Below are 23,069 nucleotides of genomic sequence, written 5' to 3'. Positions count from 1 at the left end.
TCGTGTACCAATCTCTATTCACGGTACAACGATTCTCCAAAGCAACTAAAAAATTGCTGCTTTGTTTTGGGTTCGTAACTATAAATCCATGTTTCGTCACCTGTACCCTTCGCCCCTTCGTTGAATCTGGTAAGCATGGCATTGCATCAAGTGACGCGATCTGTTATTTGAGCCTCAGTCAAATTGAATGGGATGCACCGAGAGCATAGCCTTTTCACACCCAAATGTTTGCGTAGTATTGATTGTATTTGACTCATGCCTATGCCTAAAGATGCCCGAATCTCATGGTATGTCACATGCCTGTCTGTTTTGATCATACGGCGCACAGCATCGATGTTTTTGTTGTTCACAGCAGTGGACGGGCGACCATCACGAGAGTCGTCACTGAGAATTCTGCAAACCAGCTATAAATAGTCGTCTTGCATGGTGTTTCATCACCAACAGCAGTTTGAAGCCGAGCGAATCTCCGCTGAGCTGTTCAATTACACTTGAAAGTCGTAGAAAATCATACTACGAAAATTTTCACGAGTTATGTCCCTGGTGATGTAGACTACCAATTTCTAAAATGACGCCACAATGTAAAAACAAGTGACAGTCAGATGAAACAAACTGTATTCTACAGCCAAAGAGTTCCATTTTCAGCCAGTTCCGGAAACTTATAGTGCGCCCTATGTATTATGCACATTATTCATAAATCGATTTGAACCATAAATTTTCGTCTTGCTACTTTATTACATTTACTAAAATGTTATAGAAGCGCGATTCATGGTTCAAAAGTAGATAAAACTTGTAGAAGTTTAACTGCTGTTATATTTTATGTGCGTGTACTAAAACTCTATAAATCAAAGGCCGTTAGCAGTAAAAACATAAAATTACGAATAAATATGAGTGTTGGAAAAAACAAACTTCTCCAGATAGTAGGCAGCGGCACGAACCCAAGCTTCTCTAAAGAGTCACGAACCAAAACTCAGTTTTGCATTTGTTCAGGATTTATATTCTTAATTTGCTTACTGACAATGTTTATAACATCGCATTGAAATACCGATTTGTTAAAAAATATTGCCAACGAGGCTCCATAAAACGGAATTACATTGGGTATTTTTTTTTGTGTAAAACTTAAATATATAAAATGAAATGAAGGCTATTTGAATAGAATACATTTAGAATAGAATACATTTATTACAAAACACCACAACACAATAATAAACAGTAAAAAATTAAAAGTAAAAAAAAAATTAAAATAAAACAGAACTAAATTAGACTTAAAACAAACTAAATTAAAACAAACAGAAAATGAATAACAAAAAAGAAAACTAAATAAAATTAATTAAAAATAAAATCTTGGCAATAAATAATTATTCGACCATAAAGCTGGTCAACACTATTGCTGTACGAAGTAGATGTTATGTGTGCGGCTATGGCGTATGTGATAGGATCCACTCAGCTAATGTCACCGCCGGGACAAGGCTGTGACGCTGATTTTCAGTGGACCCTAAAACCGAATGAGTATTTGCATTGAATAGGTTTTACGCTACGAGATAGTAATTATTAAAATAACATTTGCTTCTATTCAGTATACGAAGCATGATTAATCATTCATTATTGAGTATTTTATTTTTATACTACCATTTATTCATATATTTTGTTGAGAAAATTTTCCACTAGATCGAATCAGCGAGCGTTAGGAAAATTCCTTGTGTAGCGAATCGCAGCAGTTTGTATACATTTTATAGTCTTTTTAAGTTTTAGGTTTATATTTAAATTTAAATGTGATTATCGCGTTCCATCGAGTATATATAACCAGAAATAGAGACGAAATAAAGGCCATATATTCCTGGTAACACATTAGCGATACAGCTCTTATAAATATCAACTCCCGTTTGCACTGAAATATAGACAGGCCAACTACTGACCTGCGTGTACGTCTCCGTATATTCCAAAAAATATACTGTATTTATTGTAATAAAGATAATATCTCTAACAATGCCGTGCAATTCTAACAATTCTATTCGGTGGTGAGGGAAAAACAGTAAAACATCTAATTACAAAACAAACAGAATCACATTTCATTGGTAATTAAATATTAAATATGGAATTATGCAATTTTCGTCCATTATAGCAAAGCTCAAGTTAACTGGTCGATTTGAAGTGAAACAGTTGACGACACCCGTCAATTGTTTCGAACTCGGGCTAGCCTATCGGAGCGCAGTTGTCACAGTAATGGCATGGCAGAATAGTTTTCAAACAAATTAAATAACATTTTGTCTCTATTTCTGGTTATATACTCGATGTCGAGTTCTTAAGGTTTTTGCGATTGTTACATATAGGAAATGAAACTATTTTCCGGATTTAAATGGCGTATTTGTTTATTTGTTTTCTCAAACAAACCATCATGGTCACAGTTGACTGAGGTGGTATAGTCATCAGCCAGTTATGTATATTAATGCAAACCACTCTATTATTACCACTGCAGCTACAATAATTATTAATTAAATACCTTATTTTTAATTTTACAAAAAAAAACGTCTCAATGTACGCTACATTATGGTTTACAATTTATTTTATTTTAATGCGCAGAGTGCGGGAGAGTTCAAACGGAGTTTTCAAAAATAGGGAATGGGTTGGATTCTGATCTGTTTGCTAGGTTCACCGAACTTCACGTCCTCGGTGATCTTAGCCATCCTTTTATGTTTTTTTTATCTATATTTTTTGTACTAACAGTAGAATAAGACAAATGTGTAAGTGTACTAACAAAATGGACTGTAAATTGTCTGCAATGAAGGATTTTTTTTTTTTTTTTTTTTTATAGGCAATAAATAGTATATAAGCAAAGTCCAGTACGATCGAAGGAGTTTTTCTTTTTGTTTGTTGGATTTATATCAATAATGATTACAAAGTAGAGAAGTGTGTTCACAAAAACTAGATGAACACCATGGTTCATGGTGCTCATCTAGTCATATAGTTATAGTGATATATAAACATTAATTAAATTTTTATTGAATTGATATTCAATTATTTTTGTGAAATTACTCCACTAGTTTGTTATAATTATTAATACAAAGATCAAACACTCAGAGAAAACACTCAGAAAAAATTCCTTCGATCCGGTCGGATTCGAACCGACGTCTTCTTGCATACCGTGCCAGACACTATACCAACTAAGCCACGGAACGAACCAACGGACCTCACGAATTTTTCTGTGTGCTTGCGTCGTGTCTTTGTACTTGGTCTTTCAACGACTTTTTAGTCGTAGCGCCATCTATGAGAAATCTATTGCAGATTTATCACCCAGTTAGTACCTTTACAGCTACCAGTCCTGGCGAGAGATGTCGCTATTCATTGTATTAATTAAATTTTTATTGAATTAATATTCAATTATTTTTGTGAAATTACTCCACTAGTTTGTTATAATTATTAATACAAAGATCGAACTATCGATCGAAATATCATAATATTCTATAAAAACAAATATTGCAAAAGCACATAACTTGGAAATGGAAAGTCGTAAGATATGAACCGCCGAAATGCTAATTGAGAAACAACCGTTAACCCACTGGGTTATTACTCTAAATATCGTTTATTCAAAGTTCGCATATTAGAAGGCGATGATAATAAACCTTCCTATTTCAACTTTAGCGCCAGAAATACCTCGATAGCATCTTTAGTGAACACGCGTTGTCAGCTGTAAATTACCTCACGCTATGTTTCAGCCAGGCATCAAGTTAAACGGTTAAAGCCAAGCTTGAAAGCAGCTCTCGGAAACTAGTTTACAAGTGTTATTTAAGTTTTATCTGGTGCCAGCCTATTGCACGATCATGATACTCATTAACTGTACTTTGGCTGTCATTTGTAAACTATCGACATTTAATTTAAATCGTATTTTCTTTTATTGTTAGTTTTGATAAATTAGTGTTGTCCGGAAGGTTCGATGTCACTGACTCACTCAGTAGGTCATAAAGGTAAATTGTATAATTTTAAAAATAATATTTGTAAGTAAAATTGTTTGTTTGTTCATGTATTTATTTATTTCATTTTAAATTAAATAGGGCTTTATTCATCATACATACATATTTAGAGAAAATACATATGTACGTCACATAACAAACTATGAGCTACTCTGATTGATATTTCTAAATGTTGATAAAAAGGACGTAGCCTCAGCGTAGTGGTGTTTTGTAGTCTCCTTCAGTCTTATTGTCGGAACTTAATTTTGTCCAAAAGGTTGTTGTAACGAAACAAACTTCATTAATCCAATTAAAATCTAACTATTTATTTACCGGTTACGAGCTATAATACGCAAACAAACCAATCTAATCAGGACGAGAAATTTTTATGTCCTGTTGTTCACTTTCTCTTGTTGTTTTTTTTAACAGACATACGATTATTTATTTTTGTTTTTATTGTTAGCACTTTTTAATGAACACAATACACCCACTGTCAATTATTATTTTACTGGATAACTATGATTGGCCTATCCTAAAAGTGTTGTTATTCCAAATAAAATTAAATGATAAGAGTATGTAGAGACTACAAATGTAAATGAAAAATTGTTTAGCAGATTAATAGTCAAAATCCTTAAAGTTTCTTTTTGGTTAATTCAGTTTCAATAAGTTTATTGAGAACTGAATCAAACACATCACTGTACAATAAATATGCCGAAATCATTTTTTAAAATGACATTAGAGGAGTTTCGAAATGGCCACCGTAAAGATATTAGAAAATTAAACTATTCAAGAAAAATTAAAATATTAAAATCTGACAGTTTGACCAGAATTAGTCTCGAAAAATTTTAGCAGATACTACTCAAAATGACATTTACTGTCACTTTCTTACGTCTAATTCAAACTACAGAAAAATTAATTAGGTCGCGCGTGTTTGTCCCAGATAACTCGATAATATACTGCTTTTACCGGTCCATTGACTGACGATGCAACGTCGAAGGTCATACATTTACGTATATTTCTCCACATGTAAAGAATTGCCCTTAACAAATGCGCATATGTACGCCCGTATAACATGCAAATAGCCTTATCATCTTATACGGTTTCGTGACATGCGATATAACACCGCGTTCATTGTCAAAATAAACTGCCACGAAAACTATCCCTAAAGGCCAAAATACACGGTCGAGCTTTAACATCCGATATTCAAATACGAATTCGTATTTGTATACATTTGAGTTGTGTAAAAGAGAATATACACGGTGTTTAGCTTGCGCAAGTATTCTCGCGGCTCAGCTCGACCGTGTAGACGGGCCATAATTCATGTTCTTGTTTTTTATTCGCCTCTTCAAACAACTATTTATTTGAACAGAACCTACGGCACGCGATTTTTGTAACCGATTTCAACGATCCAATGCCGTTTTATTTTTTTGTATCAGTAATTATGATGGACATAAATTTGTCATTTATTTTTGTTTTATGCTTCCAGACAAAACTATCTTGGATCAAGCGATGGATATGATCGAGTTTTTTGAGAACTACCCGCAGGTAAGAACGTATCTATTTACCGAGTTAACATTGGTAATGATATTTCTAAAACCATCAAGCTCAAATTAGACGGTGAACGAAGTTAAGCTAACTTTTTAGCTTAACTTCGTTCACCGTTAGTTAGTTTAGTAGCAGTAGAACTCCTTCTGAAAGAGTTTGTCCAGGGAAGTACTGCCACCTTACCTACTTCTGCCGCCAAGCAGTAATGTCAGCATTACTGTTTCGGTTTTCAAGAGTAACGGCGCGTTCTCACTATGTCGTGAAGTTTTATTTATCGTTTGACGACTGTCGCGCCAGCCTGTTTTGATATCACGACTGTATGTCGTGACTGTGTCGACGTTTATTTTGTCGTTGAACGACTGTCGTGTCTAGCTGTTCCCACGAGATCGTGATGACAATTAATCGGTTCACGGCAGCCGCCATGTCGTTTGCATGACAGAGTCGTTTGATGCACTGCAGTTGCTTCTATGTTCTTTTGGAAGCCAATAGTGTGTTGTCGGTCCCGTGTGAAATGGATGACGATAACATTATATAATGTATTACTTTTGAAGAGGAAGCAAACGAGAATAAGAAAGTTTTTAGTACATCCAATGTTATTAAAAAGAACTCCATTAGGATTATGTCAAACGTTTATAAATGAACTGAAAAAATTTTGGGACTATTTACGAATTTAACATTTTGTAATAATATTATTATTATTATTTAATTTTAGGAAGACCAACGGCTATCTTACATAACATAAACTTAAATAAAAACGGAGAGCCAATTATAGGTCCTCACCGGTAGACACACATTAAGTTAATTAAAGAGCTATAAATTATAACTATATAACTAATAATTATACTATATAGGTAATGACATAATCGCACACACAACAATTAGCTACTCGCCAAAAAACAAACCACTAATAAGACGCTTCACCGATACAACACTAGTGTTAAAAAGGTCAATATCAACCTGCTTCGACAATGCATTGAAACTTATTACTCGCACACATGAGATATGCATTCCGCTCAAAGATTTAAGAGGCCAGAGGTACGCACAGAGGTGAATTAAACCTAAGGGTCTTTGCAGGGGCTCCAAGAGAAATCTTGGATACGATTTCCGGGGAGTCAACGGCACCAAAAGCAATTTTTTTCAAAAACACTAGATCAGCAATCTGACGCCGCATCTCCAGTGGCAAAAGATGATGTTTCTTGCATATATTCAGATACTGATTTGACTCGTATCGCTCCCCAGTTCGAAAACATAAAAACTTAATAAATCTTTTTTGTACATTTTCAATTGTTGATATATAGGTAAGGTATTGGGGATTCCAGACTTGCGATGCATATTCCAGGTGGCTGCGGACAAATGAACAATATAACATTTTTAGTGTTTTAGCCTGCCTGAAATCCCTGGAGTTACGCATCACAAACCCGAGAGCTTTGGAGGCTTTTGAAATAATAGTGTCGACATGCGAAGCAAATAATAACTTATTATCATGAAGCACACCCAGATCCCTTACCATAGTACCTACGAGTATCACGTTGCAATTCAGTACCTCTCAAAGAATAATTAAAATGCACTAAGTTACTTTTGCGGCTAAAAGTGACGACGCTGCACTTAAATGGATTAAGGTCAAGATGGTTATCGGCGCAGTAAGTGTCGAGCCTCATTAGGTCTTCTTGAAGCAGGATTGCGTCAGACACTGAAGAAATAGGCGCTATAATTTTCATATCATCCGCAAAGCACAAGAGTTGTGATGATTTAAAACATAACTCGATGTCGTTTACAACAACCACGAACAGGAGAGGCGCGAGCAAAGATCCCTGAGGAATTCCACTAGGCACCACAAGCCACCCAGAAACATAATTTTTAACAACAACAGCCTGTGACCTATTGTTGATGTACGATGTTTTTGTATGTATGTTGATGTATGATGTTTTTGTACGATGTACGATTGATTCCGATCTCCCGTAATTTGCAAACAAGCAAATCATGACGAATCCGGTCAAATGCTTTGCTATAATCCGTGTATACGACATTAACTTGGCGGCCATTATCCATATGCGCATTCAAAGAATCGTTGAACAATACCAGATTACTCACAACGGAACGCCCCTTCAAAAAACCATGTTGAGCGAAACTAAATGATTGCTTGAGCGCTGAATAAAGTTGGTCGTAAACTCCCCTTTCAAGAACCTTACAAATAATGCACAACTTTGAAATTGGTCTATAGTTAATAATGTCCGTTCTGGAGCCTTTTTTATGAACAGGTGTAATGTAAGCACGCTTCCACACCTTTGGTACCGTGCCTTCTACCAAAGATCTATTAAATAAAATGGAAATTGGAACAGCTAGAGTCTCAGAGCAGCGGATGAGGAATTGAGCTGGAAGTAGATCAGGACCGGTTGACTACGCGGGGTCAAGTTGTGAGAGAAGTCTAGATATAATACCAACATCCACTTTTATACTAGAAATATCAGCAACGGTCGGAGTAGAAACGCCTGCACAAGAAGTGGTTTGAGATGCTGGGCTGTACCAGAAATTTGAGTGAAAGTATTTTAAAAACGAATCACAGATGGAATTTCCGGAATTAAGAGTAGATACTTCAAAATTCAGACAACTAGGAATGTCATTGATTAGATTTTGATTTAATAAATGACCAGAACACTTTTGGGTTGTCCTTCAAAGAATTCTCAACTGAATTTATGTAATTACTACAATTTTGCTTTTCCAGAGCCCTACATCGATCTCTCAATAGTTTAAAAGTTTGCTCATCAGCACTGTTACCATAAATTCTAAATTTCTTCAAATATTTGTACTTTTCCTTAAGAGCCTTTTTCTGAGCAGGGGAGAACCATTCGGGATAGCGTCTACCAGTGACCGTCTTACATGGTATATGCCTATCCCTCCATGAAAAAAAAAGAGTGTAAAAATAATCAACAGCAGCCTCAAGTGAATTGGATTTCAAAGCACACTGCCAGTTCACTTCAGAAATCTCTGAATTAATCGCATCATAATTACCCTTGTTAAAAAGATTCCTAACATACGGGGCACTACTCAAGGGAACAAGGTCAGAAAACTGCGGTTCAATAGTCAAGGCACCATGATGCATATCAACTGGTACGAGTGGGTCATCACTAGAGTCTACGACCTTAACATCACCATTTGACAAGACAAGGTCAAGAATCCTCCAATAAACATTCTTTACGCCATTAAACTGCCTAAGTCCAAGAGTGTTTAACTCATCGACCAATAAATTTTCATCATCCGTAGTAAAATTCACTGTGTCTGACGAAAAACAATCAATACAGCCCGGAGTCCACGCTATATTGCTCAAATTAAAATCGCCCGCAATTAAATACTTGTCATAATATGTATAATTAATTAAAAAAAAACTCAATTCACAACAAATATTCAGTCGTAAATAGTTTTTGCTCTCGATTTCGGGCATTAACGGGTTTTAACCCGATTTAAACCGTTAACAAAGCACAGGGTTAAAACCCGGGCCCATCTCTGGCTACGACCCAACGCTAGTGCAAACCTGAACATGTATTTTTTATTTCCATTATACAGTATGCTCCTTTAAAATGGTCAGTGGCTTTTTTTATCACCCTGTATGATAAGACATTAATATATAGTCTCAAATCACTAACAATCGATTTTTGCCTTACCAAAACCATGCCATGGAATTTAATATACGTACCTTAATTTTTATCTGGTTTAATCAGCAATTTACTCTTCAACTTAAATATATAATATTGTTAGACTACAATATCATCGACATGCCATCGACTCTCCATTGCAGAGCGAAATACCAAAAAAATGCAATGGCAGTCGAATAATACATAGCTCGCTAGCCACTGACAAGAATAGCGGAAGAGAATAAAAAAGTACCTAACGAGAATGGACACTCTCCGCCCCTCCCTAGCTTTAGATACTGCATCACGCCCCGCACATTGACGGTCACATTGACGGTCACATTGACAAGGTTGTTGGCGAGCCGTTTTCGCGCTAAGACGGCTTTATTATTTGAATATAGTTTTCATTTATTTATTACGAAACGTGTGTATAACATCATTGTACGTTACTATTTATAATGGTCGTGGGTTGTGCTGTGCATGGCAGTTTATCATAATCTAAACGGGACAAAGAGAGAAGTTGATTTAATTTTCCGAAAGATGAAACAAGGTAAGTAAAAAACATGTCTGAGACTCATTCAGTTATTGTTATCTTCATTTATTTACTGCATAGTAATATAATGAGATGTAATAAAGTAGACAATGGTTCTCGAATTTTTTATTTGTATTGCCTGTAAATATTTCATGAATATAATTATTAACTAAGCAATGGTAAAGTTGGATACGCAATTTCAAATACCTTGGTTACCTTATTTAAAAGTACCTGACTAAAATATAACATTTTAGGTGCTTTAAAATTTTATTTTTAACCGACTTCAAAAAAGGAGGAGGTTCTCAATTCGACTGTATGTTCTTTTTTTCTTTTTTTTTGTATGTATGTTACGCGATAACTCCGGTATTTATGAACCGATTTTCATGATTATTTTTTTGTTGGAAAGGGGGTACTTCCATAGTGGTTCCATTTCGAAGAAAATCATCCACCTCGAAGGGTGGCTGTTCACGTATGAAGATTCATTTTTATAAATAGCGCCTAACTTTAATTTAGGAGCAATTACTTTAATGGTTGATTTTGCTATTTCTCCAATTCAAGGCGTTTTTCTCTCAAGATACTTTTAGTAGTGAGAACTGATTTTTATTATCTCCAGTGTCAAGTCCCGTGTAGTGGCGAACTAGGGGATATTTCAATAAAACTTAGCAAATAGACGTAATTGCACGTACTTTTGAGGTCGGTTTTTTTAGTACTCTGTATACTGAGATTATTCAAATAAACCTTCAAGGTTATTTTAGTTAGTAGTTAGTTGGTAGTAGTAAATTAATGGAAAATAAATTTTTTTATTGATATGAATACCTAATGTACATATGTAATTATAGATAACAGATTCGCGTTAGTATTTTCGCTATGATGCCGCTTTGACTGATGGTAACCCTATCACTTGACGCACACATTTGCGCGTGTGCAGATAGCGCCTTGCTGTATGCTGTAGTACCAGGTAAATAACTTTAACTTTTTTATAATATCAAGTGACGGGAACAACAAGTCATCCGCCTGATGGTAGGCTGTCACTGCGCCCGTCACCCTGAGATTTAAGTTGACAAGTCCCATGTGCCTGTAATTTCACCAGCACCCTTACCCTTAAAAACCGGAATACCGTAATGCTGTATACCGTAATAACCGGAATACATTACTGCTTGGCGGCAGAAATAGGCAAGCTGGCAGTACTTCCCTGGACTAACTCTTTCACAAGGAGCTCTACTGCTTCTAAAAGTGCAGTCTACTAATAGAATACATATTTAATTTGAAAGCTGAATCGCAGATGAGCCTTGAAAACCATAGGGATTGATTAGATCTTATTTTTCTTTACAAGTTACTACGAAACCAAATTGATTATCCCTTTCTAATAAGCCTTTAGAGTGCCTCATAGATACCCAAGATACGAGTACTTTATCCAACCACTTTGCCCACCTCTACGAAGAACCAAAATTGGTACGAACTCACCCATATACAGAATTTGTAACTAAATAAAATAGCATTTTGTTGTGTAAACGTAGGTAGTTATTAGTATTTGTTTCTAATAATATTGCATAGTTAAGATAAATGTTTTAAGTTACTCTACCGTTTTTGAGTTGCATAAGATGTTTACCATTGTGCATTAAACTTAAAACCACAAATTATTGTACCTAGGAAATAAGTCACAATGTAATAGCTGTTGGTAAACCAAATAAATTTACAAAAAAAGATAATTATGTATAGTAATTTCCATGGTAGTGTTAGTAAGGCAACATCGACCGTTAGTAATTGAATGAATGCCATCAATGCCATTCCACTGACACTGTAATGAGACTCAACTGCCATTGCAACTAGATTATAGCAGTATAACGAGTATTATCATAATTGCAACATCTCAGTGGAGTGTTAATGAAATTACAATGACAAAAAAGACTAAAGAATCTGTTGATATGCCTATATACTTACCTTATCAGCAACGATGGGTGGGCTTAGTTCACGTAGGTATAAATCTCTAAGCCGAACCGATACGAACCGTGACATGTGGACCTTTCTATATTGGCGCATAATCTATATTTAGTCGAGTTTTAATTACGGCTATAAAAAAAAATCGTTCTTGAACTTGATGGAGAGTTATTATTCGTCGTTAACGAATACGCCGTCAAGGTTATCGCATATTTAAACCTTGTTAGAGAACATCCAGTTAAGGCGCGTTCGACAAGTTGTCAACAAAAAAGCGTGGCCCATCTAACTCGCATTACCGTGATGTCGTGACGGAAGGCATTTCTTTCTCGAACGCCAAGGAGACGCTCACGAAAATGAGCTTCATATTTATGGTAGCTATTTTGGTTCAATGAAAAGGGTTGCCATTAGTGGATTTTATTGAAAAAGAGAGCTGTAATTTAAAAGCACAAATTGTTGCGTTACGGTGATGACACTAAACGCCTTTTGAATTCCGCGCCCGATAAATAGAGTTATCAAACAAGATAACCAGGAGCCTGTATCTCTTATTTGCATACATAAGTATATAGATGAATTCGTCCAAGAGGCAATTCTACTGAAGTATGTATTGTTGTGGCACAATAACCCTGTTTTAAATGCGCAAATGTACAAATGCAATGTAAGGTAAAGTTTCTTACATATTTTTATTTTTTTTAAGCATTTCTAGAGCAAAAATTACTAAAATGACGGTTAATTGGGCTCAATTCTATTTTTTATTATTCCCACAAATAAATTCAAATGTAACACTTGAAATCGTCACATATAAACACTAATTAAATCGTTCGGCAAATTCCCCTGAGAAGAATCAGTATGAAAAAGTTTCATGTTGTAACTCACATTTATCATTTACAATATTTGTTTCAAATCGACACTACCTGATAGAACTAAACGGGGTCACTACTATCCCGTACTACTACGCAGGCATAGAACCCGTATCTTCGGTATCTTAATTTGAAACCTGATAAATGACAAATTTAGAATATCAACTAGAATCTTGTTATGTAAGTGTTTTTTTCATTTTTTCATTTGCCCATTAAATGAATTTGTGAATATGTGAACACCGCAGTCGAGAATAGCCAATTTATTAATATGCCTCGTCTTCATGTCATATCTATTACTATCTTTTATAAAAACATACTATTCTATATCAAATAAATTACATTTCCGCAAACGAAACGTGTTACTATCAATAATAACTATAGTGATACAATACAGCATACTCGAGTATTTAGTACCTATTGGTAGATAAATGTCGCGACGAGTACCAAATTGCTATGTTTGTAACCGATTTGTAAATAATTGACGAAGTACAATTTATCAAAGCTGTTCTAATTTCTGTTGATAACAAACAAATCAACTAGATGGCGCTTATTGCATGTATTTCCAAGGTGGCTGCCGGTTATTTTCTATTTTATTTAGGACTAGCGCCATCTACCCACTCTAGCAAGCGTTAATTTATAAATGAGTTTGTAATTAATACACAATGTTTACTCTGACACGAATATTTTTCAATTTCAGAAAATAATTTAAGGTTAAAATCAATATTTTAATAATATTACAAGGAAAAACTGACTACTTATAAATTAATTGATATTCACGGCCATTTACCTAATATAAACTACTTCCAGGTTATCGATCAGCGCCATCTGAATATAGGACGAGAGTTACCTCTGATTACCAGTCCTCTTGAGTTGAGGTCCATGGACATACTAAATACATTAATGTTTAAATAGATACAAGTACCATTAGGATATATTTATGCGTACACTTTATGAATATAACGGCGATGGTTATTAGAATATGTGTCTATGTACCTTTGTAATTCAAAACTGCAATTACGACAATGAATTGATTTTATAAGAAGCACATCCAATTGACCCTTACTCTGATCTTACGTAGGCATGTTCTCAGTGTGATTTCCGACAGTATCACAGGTTCCGCAACACCGCATGGTTGTTTCTAATGGAATTAGCACGGCGGAAGTGGGGCGCGCGGCCGAGGAACGAGGTGGACCGGGCCGAACATCTGCTCCATATCGCAGGCTACCCCTTCAAGGACATTGAGAACGCCATCTGGGAGCAACGCGTGCACTTCGCAGCTGCCATAGCTAGGATACGCATCAAGAACAAGGCTTTTACGTAAATATTTTCCAAGGGAAACAACAAAATAATTTTTAAATTAAATAAAGCATGTCGTGCTCAACATTGACGGATCTTGTTCCTTGCTCTGGAGACGATTTTTGAACAATATACTTTCGTACAGTGTGATGTGCATTTATCCGTACCTACAACCTTACTGATCATAATAACAAAACACTTAAGCAAAAAAATGTAGATGAGATTCAAATTTCTCGGAAGAATAATCTTAGCTGTTTCTTAATAAACGGTTTTAAAAAATCAACAGACACTTCAGCAAAATTCTGACAGGGTCCATTTCCAGGTTATCAGACCTTCTGCCGCCTCACTTGCGAGAAGACCGAATAAATGCTTGCGTGAATAAAGAGACAGTTACCGGATGGGTGAATACCTTTAAAGCTAAGTAAGTAAAAACAAAATAATATAGCAAGGCTTATTGTTCCAGAAATTATGCTCAAAAAGGGGCACATTGTTCACTAAACAGGTAGCCGATGATGGGCCCAAAGAGTTCTTGAGTGGCGACCGCGTACCGGAACCCACAAGGTCAAAATCTGGAGTAGGACAATACCTATATTAGTCGATCGGAAACCCATCTGATGAAGAGCAGCATGAAACTTAGGGCCAAACTTGATGGGCAGCAGCAGAGATACTCTATATACATATAAATAAATTTACTAGCGGTATTATTCTGGAAAAAGCGGGACATAAATATAGATATATTTAAAGTAAGGCTATAATTTAACAATAATGATTTCCAGAAAAGTGGCATCACTAGTAAAGCGGCTGCATGAGTTGGGATATTCTTACAGCAATTCACGTCAACTGTGCGCCGGAGAATATCGATTTGATCGAGTATGCCCGAGGTAAATTCAACCCTTGAATAAAAGAATACTTATTCGCGAGATATAGTAAATTGACCGAGGTTCCAGCGTGCTGTCAAAAAACCACAAAAATATTCATATGGACGAACTTTGCTAGCCATCTACTTCTTCCAGGAACTCTACTAGTAGGAATCCCTTGGACTTTGGATTGCCTGGATTTATAGACACCACGTCCATATCTGTTTAGAATTTAACAGCCTCAAATGGCTTTGGTTGATTCCGCATTACGTGAAAGTGTTCAAAAAACTTTGAAAAAAATATTATACGGTGTGAAAAATAGATTTTTTTTCACGATAGGAAAAAAACACAAACTTAACCTCGAAATTTTACAAGAAAACCGCTGTACTCAATAGGTACGTTACATATACCAATGATTTTTTTTATTTCAACTGAACTAAATAGAACACGTATAAACTTAACTGCCTCCGTGGCCGAACGGTTACCATGCCGGACTGCCACGCAGAGGTCCCAGGTTCGATTCCCGGGCCGAGAGAAATAGTTGTATGGCCTACAATTATATCTCTCGTGAGTTTGGGTGTAATTTGTGGTTGTCTATGTGTGTGTCCATGGCACCCGCGACACAGGGTTTCCCTAGTGCGGGGCTATGTTGAGTGTGTGCGTTATTTATTTATTTATACTACTCGTATACGTTTGTAAAAAAAAAAAGGAATTCTACAAATAAAGGCAGTGTCCTGCCGTTCGCAAGCAAAATGAATCGTCTTAGTACAGGAAAAATTAGAATTCAGGCAAGAAGTAGTATAAAGTCTTAGTGGATTTTTATTGATACAGCTGAATATTTATATTTTGCTAAATTTGGTTTATTTCTGCCGATACAAGTGCAATTCAAGAAATAAAACTTATTTATTTGTTGTTAGGTGTTTCCTTAAAAATATTCGAACTCTCTAGTTACCGCAGGCATGTAAAAAACAATTTCTAATTACCGTTTCCATAAAATATTTGTGTCTTATTAACTCGAAAACTACTTGTCTATTCTAATGCCATTTAGACATATTAATGGTTTAGTTTAAAGTTATTCATATTTTGTCATTGGGTATATATAATATGTAAGAAAAAAAAACTGGCTACGGTAATTAGGCTGAGAACACCGAATCGTGAGAACGGCCGGGTTATTATGTTTGATTATAAAAAAATGCCTATTTAACATTGAGTAACCCTAAATTATACTTTTCGGGAAACACAGATATAGCATCCAGAATCCTTTTCTTTCTTTTTTGAATTTCGTGTGAATTATTTAAATTATTTACCCACTTATTATCTGTTGACTTTTAGATTTATTACTCTGAGACCTCCGCAGGACGTCAGTATCTGCCAATTGGATCTCGTAAAAGACGGAATCATTGTTCTTCAGGTTAGTGTAGAGGCAGTGTTACTTGCAAACAATATATACAAAAAAAATCGACATCAGCTGCTGGTAGCTGTAAAGGTCAACCTGGCCGAGTGAAGAAAACAAAAGACTAAAATCTGCAACAAGCACATAGAAAAATTTGTAAGGTCCGCTGGTTCGTTCCGTAGCTTAGTTGGCATAGCGTCTAACACGGTTTGTTGGAAGACGTTGGTTCGAATCCAGCCGCATCGAAGGAATTTTTTCTCTATCGGAAAGTTTGAAGTAATGTTTCGATTTACAGGAGCGTGAATTCTGCGAAGGCGCATCTACACTTTGCCGGGCACTTCGAGCAAACTCACTCTGCGGCGCAGTTGCTCAGACGCATGCGTCATCCCCGCGCAGTTCGGCTTATCTCGCGGCCCAACTGCGGGAATTGGCTGCTGTTCTTAAAGCTAAGGGACCTTCAGCTCCGGCGACACCAGAATTGGGGAAATTGGTGGTGTTTGGGGCTGGTGATAAGTAAGCCGTCTCAAATACCTGTTACTTATTAGGTCACAAAATTAATTATTATTCATTTCATCGATCTTAAACAGTATAATACCGAAAAACACTATCGAAAATGTTTCATAATGTAGCTTCTGTAATGCTCAAATTATTCACCTAGGAACTTATTAAACCTTGGTTATTCCAGTACAGTGATTGCATATTTTTTTATATAATGTCAAGTGACAGGAGGAACAAGTCGTGCGTCTGATGGTAAACTACACGCCTGTCCATAACAGTTGCAGCGCCACTCAGAGCATAAGTTGACAAGTCTCATGTGCCTGTAATCTCTCCAGCACTCTCACTCTTCAAAAACCGAACGCAGTATTGCTTATTGCTTGGCGGCAGAAATAGGTAAAGTGACAGTACTTCCCTGGACGAATTCTTTATTATGGAGCTCTACTGCTACTAACATTTTCTACCGTTGGCAATTCACATTCTAATCATCGACCTACCAACAAAGATTATAATCAAAACATAAATTTTAGAGTATCAAGCTATGTTTGCGCCCTTCGAGATTTGGGGGTGGAGGCCTCCGAAGCGCTTCAATCTGGAGCCTCCGTTTGCGTGTTAAGCGATCCAGTGCATTGTGACACTCCTAACGTAATTGATGCTCTCAACGGTGTTGTGGCGGTGTTGGCTACTCCACCCAACTCCTATTCCGCCGTCACGGACCCAATCGACCTGGTTTGTGGCAGAGGAGGTGACTTAGCTATGCTTGAGGTGAACATGTTATTTAATAATAATAATAATAAAATCTCTTTATTGCCTCCAATATAAACAGAACTTGTACAAAAAAAAACGATAGTAAATAAAACTTAAAAGACAAATAAACTTATATTAAATGACGTAATAAACAGGAGGCAAAAGGAGATGTCTCAGCTGATGCTGCGCCTGTTGATGACAGTTGCAGCGCTGGTTTTTAGTCACTATGTTGTTGTGTTTTTATGGCGATGGAGTGTTTCGGAAAATTACCCTAAATCGTTAACCTCATAAATTTCGAAACGAAGAACACTTTCGAATTCTGTCTCGCGGTGCCGTACTAGCCCGTAACACGAACCAGTTAAAAACGCGTTTAAAAATGCAATGTAACTTAAAACATTTTATTAATTGTTCATTTTGTAGATTCTCACGGAAGCCGAGATAGATGTTAACGGAAAAGCGAGAGTGCAGTCTATTTTGGAGGAGCAAAAGAAAACCTTGAAGACTCTGCTATCGAAACCTCAGGTAAACGAGTATTATTTATTTTTTTATTGTCCGCCATCGATATATTAATAATAATAACGCACACACTCGACATAGCCCCGCTCTAGGGAAACCCAGTGTCGCGGGTGCCATGGACATACACATATATACAATCACAAATTACACCCCAACCCACGAGAGAAATAAATGTAGGCCATACAAATACTTGTCCGGGAATCACTCCTGGGAACTCTGCGTGGCAGTCCGGCATGGCAAGCGTTCGGCCACAGAGGCAGAAATAAAATATATTGCAGAAATTATATATATTTGTTTTTTTGTTGGTTTTTTCTCAGATCCAGTTAATTCTGTATGAAACCCATTCAGCTTTAGAGGCTGAAAATCAGGCACAAGTGACGCGTGCTGTGGCTGAAGCGAATAGACTAGCGCGAGAGCGGCACGCCCTCCTTAAGAAGAAATTCAAGGAAAATAAAGACCCACACGTAAGATCACGTGCCCGAATTTGGTAATGCGTGGTGATTTTTTTATCATTCCAAACGTTTGATGTTTCAGACACCAAAAACAGTTGTGGAACTGCCATCCGACACGTCTATTAACAACACTATCTCGCGCTCTGACATGTCCAAGGACGCACTTGATGATGTTCTCGTCATTGCCGATGGGAGATTGTCTAAACCACCTAAAACAGGAGTGCCCAACGCGATCGTTAGCTCTCCTGATCACGCGCCAAAGAACGACAATACGGACACAGTACTTAATAAACAAGCCGGGCCAATACAGCGAGAGCTCTTAATTATGAACAAAACGAGACCAATCCCGGAACAAGCTGTTCCTGAATCACCAATGCCCCATGATCCGGATTCGGACAGTGCTAACGTAAAGGTACATATTGAATAGTATTCATTACAGTGTTATTTTTTAAGCTGGATAATATTACTAACATCTTATACATTAATTTTTGTTCCACGACTTTTTAAAAAACAATAAATTTACCAAAAAAAATCTTGTTATTGAATATCGCTAGAAAAATGTTGTTGAAATTATCCCTTGTGTAGCGCGACGTAACTCTTACGTAAACGTCACTCCTGCCGCACAGTTAGCAACCGGCCTCGGTTAAGTTTAAGCCTTCAATGCAGTTACTAACGATGAGTTTTCAAATGTATCTAAAAATTTTAACAACAGGTACCAAACTGCGACCTGTTCGAGATCGGAACGCTACCAAATCTAGGCAATGGATTAGACATCAACTATATTTTGGATAGAGATGGATGTTACCTTGGCCTCATCCAGCGAAAGGTAGATATTGGCACATAGTGGGTCTAGCATTCTCGAAATATGGCTATGATTTAGTAGTCGAGGTCGGATAACAACTGTGAAGTGGTGTCGTGAACAGGAGATAACATGCCTGGACGCGAAGTTCATGATCCGCGTGGCGGAGGACCGCGGACTGTTTGGAGCGGCGACGCCGGCGGCCCAGCAGGCGCGGCGCAAGCGCGCCGACACGGCCGCCACCACGCCGCGCCGCCGCCGGCGCAAGCAAAACGGCTTCGAGGTGAGGTGTGCTGCTTTGCTCGCCTCCAATGATCCTTCCGAAGACGAGGTCCAAGTAATACAAGTTTTACAGCAATTTTTGCCATCTCCGCCGTTGCCTGCTCTCGAGTTGAACTTTTCACTTGTTAGTTTTAGTTGCGCGTCTTTAACGCGACCACGGAAGTCAATGCCGCTCACCGGTGTTCAATATAAGGTACTCTGGGCAAATAAGGCCCTGTGTATGATAAGGCCCGGGATCCTAAAAGTATATTTCAATTCATTTCAACGGCACGATACTGTGCGCACGTTTAGAACTGACCAATAGGAACGCAATAACGCGGCTACGACTCAACTACGCCGCCGCCATATTGTGGGACCAGAGCCCTGATTTTAATTCAAAACAGAATCGATCCGATCGGGTGGCCCATCCGCAATATTATACGCCTCAACTAGGAAAAGACGCAGTTTCCGATCGGGAGAGGCAATCAAAATCAAGGCCCAGCCGCGCTCTTCGTCGCGATCGGTAGTTGACGCTCGCCAGTTATTTTCAAACAAAACATAAGTTTAAACTTGACTTCTCCTTACATACTGTTGTAAATACTAACAAAACATTTTTAATATTCAGACATAATTTTGCACTTTGGTTTTGTTTTATTTGCCACAAACGTCGAATCGTATTATAAGGCCCGTGTCATTTAATAAGGCCCAACAAAAAAAAAAACCTTGGGCTTTACTGGTCGTTATGCGCCTCATTACATAAAGTTAAAATGAAAATTTTTGAAAACAATGGGTAAACAAATGAAATAATGGTTTATTTACGTATGTTCAAATTATTGTAGTGCATATAAAATTATGTTAAATCCTATTTAAGGGGGGTTAAATTAACGGTTTTCTTTACAGACGATTATTGTAAAATATAAGATTTAATTCAATGTCTTAGTTTTTTAAATAATAATAACTGTAAAAATTGCTTGTTAAGTTTGAGGTATATTTTTATACGTGCTAATTTATTATGCGTTCCTTATTACCCGCAGCCGTGTAATACGGCCCAAAGTATTTCCAATATGGTACAATTTTGTCTGAAAGACAGAATGGTTGATTGGTCTTACTATTTCACTTAAAAGTTTTAAAAAATTGTCATTTTGGATGAAGGAAACCAATTTGAAGATTGTTTTGTTTTGCTCGAGGGTTCGAGAACATTGTGTTAAATACTAATTGTCATAGTTCCTGTTAGTTTTGAGGGATTGAGTTATATGTAGAGTTTAGTAAATTGAATATCTTTGTTTTTGATGAGGCATATAATTGTGACAAATGACAGATTTACTATATGGGCCTTTCCTGACATACGATGTTCAATAAAGTCCAAAGTGAGGGTTTTTTAAATGATATTAAAAAGTATAAATTATTACAAAAGCACAATTATTGCAAGTTGTACAACTATTACAAATTATTACAAGTTGTCTGATTCAGAGATAAATAAAGATAATACGGAACATAGTTAAATTATTTAAAATCTTAGAGTATAGGAAAAATTTGCCCAGACTACCTTAGTTACGATTGCACCAACTGGCTAACTCTAACTGTACTTTAAAATTTGTTTTTTTTTTATTACATTTAGGCTGCAGCTACCTAAGAAGAAGCAGTACGTTTTGTGTGTTTTCTTTTTTAACCGACTTCAAAACAAGGAGGAGGTTCTCAATTCGATTTTGATGAATCTTTTCTTGTTGGAGCGAGTATGGTCCTCAAAGGGTGGCAAACTGCTTTCCGGCAACCGATTTGAATAAATCTCGGCGAGTAGACGTAACTCCGCGAGCTATTGAGGGCGGTTTGCAACAAAAGGAATAAGACAGCGTCGCGTTTCACCGGACAGGTCGAGCGCGTAGCGGCGCCGACGTACGCGTCGATCGTGCGCTCGAGCCGCCGCGGCAGCGCGCCCGCGGCGTACCCGCCGGGCGTGATCCCGCCGCGCGCGCCGGACGGCGCCGACGCCGTGGCCACGTGCGCGCGCCACGCCCGCCGCCAGGCCGCGGCCGCCGCCGCCGTCGGCTGCTCCTGCGACGCCCGCCACCGGTGAGGCCCCGCCCTCCGCCCTCCGCCCCGAGTACGCGTAGGCCCGCTCTCCTCGCAATGCCGCTTGCAGATCCAACCGGCGGCGGCGCGGGTTATAGATCGGCTCGTCACTCGACCGACCGCCCGCGCAGATCTCCGTCGGTTCGGTGCGTACCAACACCGATCTCGGGCTCCGGCTAAATCGGCGTTCTTTATTTTTTTACTTGTTTTTAAATATTTTGTTTATGTATTACCGAATATTTACGGAAAGGTTTTTCTGGCCGCGGCGGGATTGCTAGTAGCAGTAGACCTCCTTGTGAAAGAGTTCGTCCGGAGAAGTACTGCCGCCTTACCTATTTTTGCCGCCAAGCATTACTGCGTTCCGGTTTTCGAAGGGTGGGACTTATCAACTTACGTCTCCGGGTGACGGGGCAGTGGCAGTGCCCTTCAGATCTTTGCGATTTAAAGCTCCGAGCACTGCAACTGTTTTGGTAGCTTACCACCACGTACGCGACTTTTTCGTCCCGTCACTTGATATTATGATCTCCCTTTTTATTGGTGAAGATAGAGTAAAGATAGTCAGTGTTTGTTGCCAGAAGCCGGCAGATCCGCCGTCGGCGCGCATCTGCAGAGATGTCCAGCTGTCCTGAAGCGAGCGCGGGCGTGTGCCGCCGTCCCTTTCCCGTCGTCGTGCACGACCTGCAACTGTGCCCCTTCTCCACACACCACAAAATCTTCGTCTAGCATCCTTCACATAGTAATAGAGTCGCTATATACGATTCGGTAGACTGCAAGCAATTCTGCACTTACCCAGAGCGTGGGTACCGACAACTCGGAATTGAAGTGCGAAACAATTAAAGCAGTTTCCATTGTCGTGCAGGAAACAAGTCTATCGGATTTTTATAGTAAGTCTAAAACTCAAACCGAATTCGGCATTTCGCTCGAATTTGCTTTTATATATCAATAACATACATACGTCGTACTAGACGCGGAAACAAAAGCGTCATAAAATTTAAATAATAATACAAAAAAGTACGTCAATGTAAAAAACAAAAGTATGTTAATTATGAAAAATTGCACTCCTCTAATATTAGGTATGCATTTGAACAAAATGCTTCACAAAAAATTTCAGAAAAAAATATTCATTTTATTCTAGTACGTAAGTGTTTATTATGGACTCTTTGGGTGTCAATAATTTCATACGCATTATTTTTAATTAATTGTGCTCGACAATTTCAAGCATATCGTATTTTAATTGTATTTACACGCATGAAACCTCGTAATCTTTAAAATTCAAAAATCTATAAGCAAACAAACGTTTATATACCCGAGGTACGAGTTGAATATATAATAAGATTAATTTGTAATTGTGAGTACAGCCACGTGCAATTGATATAGGTACTTAGCGAAAGAAAATCGAAACCAGTAGTTACGTGGACTAAATATTGCATGATTGAACGCTTATGCACGTGACTGTACTTTTGGTTTTCTATGTTTATTGTAAAAATTGTTGCACGTGTTGCTCGTTAGCTTGGCCTCGATCATATGACGGAATAGCCTGCGTTGCTAATTTTCTTAATCTAAACCGTTTATGATGGAATATCATTTTTTTTATTTAAGAATAAATATCGTTAATAAACGAAAATTAAATAGGTAGGATAAAATTGTATCGAGGCAGCAGGGATATTAAAATTCAAATTTAGTGGTAAAAAGTTCCTACGTATATGTTCCGATTTGTCGATGTTAGTTTTAACTAAAGTTT

The 23,069-nt window shown here is 37.5% G+C and overlaps 1 protein-coding gene across 2 annotated transcripts; it reads left to right on the top strand.

Annotated features, from left to right (window-relative positions):
• Positions 1–5,436: 5,436 nt before the first annotated feature.
• Positions 5,437–23,034, top strand: LOC113225652. Of its 2 annotated transcripts, XM_026458022.1 has the most exons (14): positions 5,437–5,489; positions 13,548–13,759; positions 14,061–14,159; positions 14,515–14,619; positions 15,928–16,006; positions 16,284–16,501; positions 17,014–17,248; positions 17,651–17,752; positions 18,064–18,210; positions 18,281–18,610; positions 18,911–19,024; positions 19,122–19,280; positions 21,129–21,328; positions 21,904–23,034. In XM_026458022.1, exons 1-14 carry the CDS (start codon positions 5,454–5,456, stop codon positions 22,049–22,051), a joined length of 2,184 nt encoding a protein of 727 aa, XP_026313807.1. In that variant the 5' UTR covers positions 5,437–5,453; the 3' UTR covers positions 22,052–23,034. The 2 variants fall into 2 exon arrangements, with proteins under 2 accessions (XP_026313807.1, XP_026313809.1); XM_026458024.1 differs by lacking the exon at positions 21,129–21,328 and having other exon boundaries at positions 21,904–22,086.
• The last annotated feature ends 35 nt before the right edge of the window (positions 23,035–23,069 follow it).

The sequence above is a fragment of the Hyposmocoma kahamanoa genome, unplaced genomic scaffold (genome assembly GCF_003589595.1).
Source record: "Hyposmocoma kahamanoa isolate Upper Pololo Valley unplaced genomic scaffold, ASM358959v1 169, whole genome shotgun sequence".
Classification (NCBI taxonomy): domain Eukaryota; kingdom Metazoa; phylum Arthropoda; class Insecta; order Lepidoptera; family Cosmopterigidae; genus Hyposmocoma; species Hyposmocoma kahamanoa.
The sequence above is the reverse complement of the archived record's forward strand: the minus strand, read 5'-3'. Positions and strand labels throughout refer to the sequence as shown.

What these genes read in the sequence shown, in the direction of transcription:
- LOC113225652 (XM_026458022.1), top strand. Translation starts at nt 5,454, where the DNA reads ATGGATATGATCGAGTTTTTTGAGAACTACCCGCAG. An exon ending in GTGACTTAGCTATGCTTGAG is followed by an intron (nt 17,249 to 17,650) that starts GTGAACATGTTA and finishes TTCATTTTGTAG; the next exon opens with ATTCTCACGGAAGCCGAGAT. An exon ending in CGGACAGTGCTAACGTAAAG is followed by an intron (nt 18,611 to 18,910) that starts GTACATATTGAA and finishes TTTTAACAACAG; the next exon opens with GTACCAAACTGCGACCTGTT.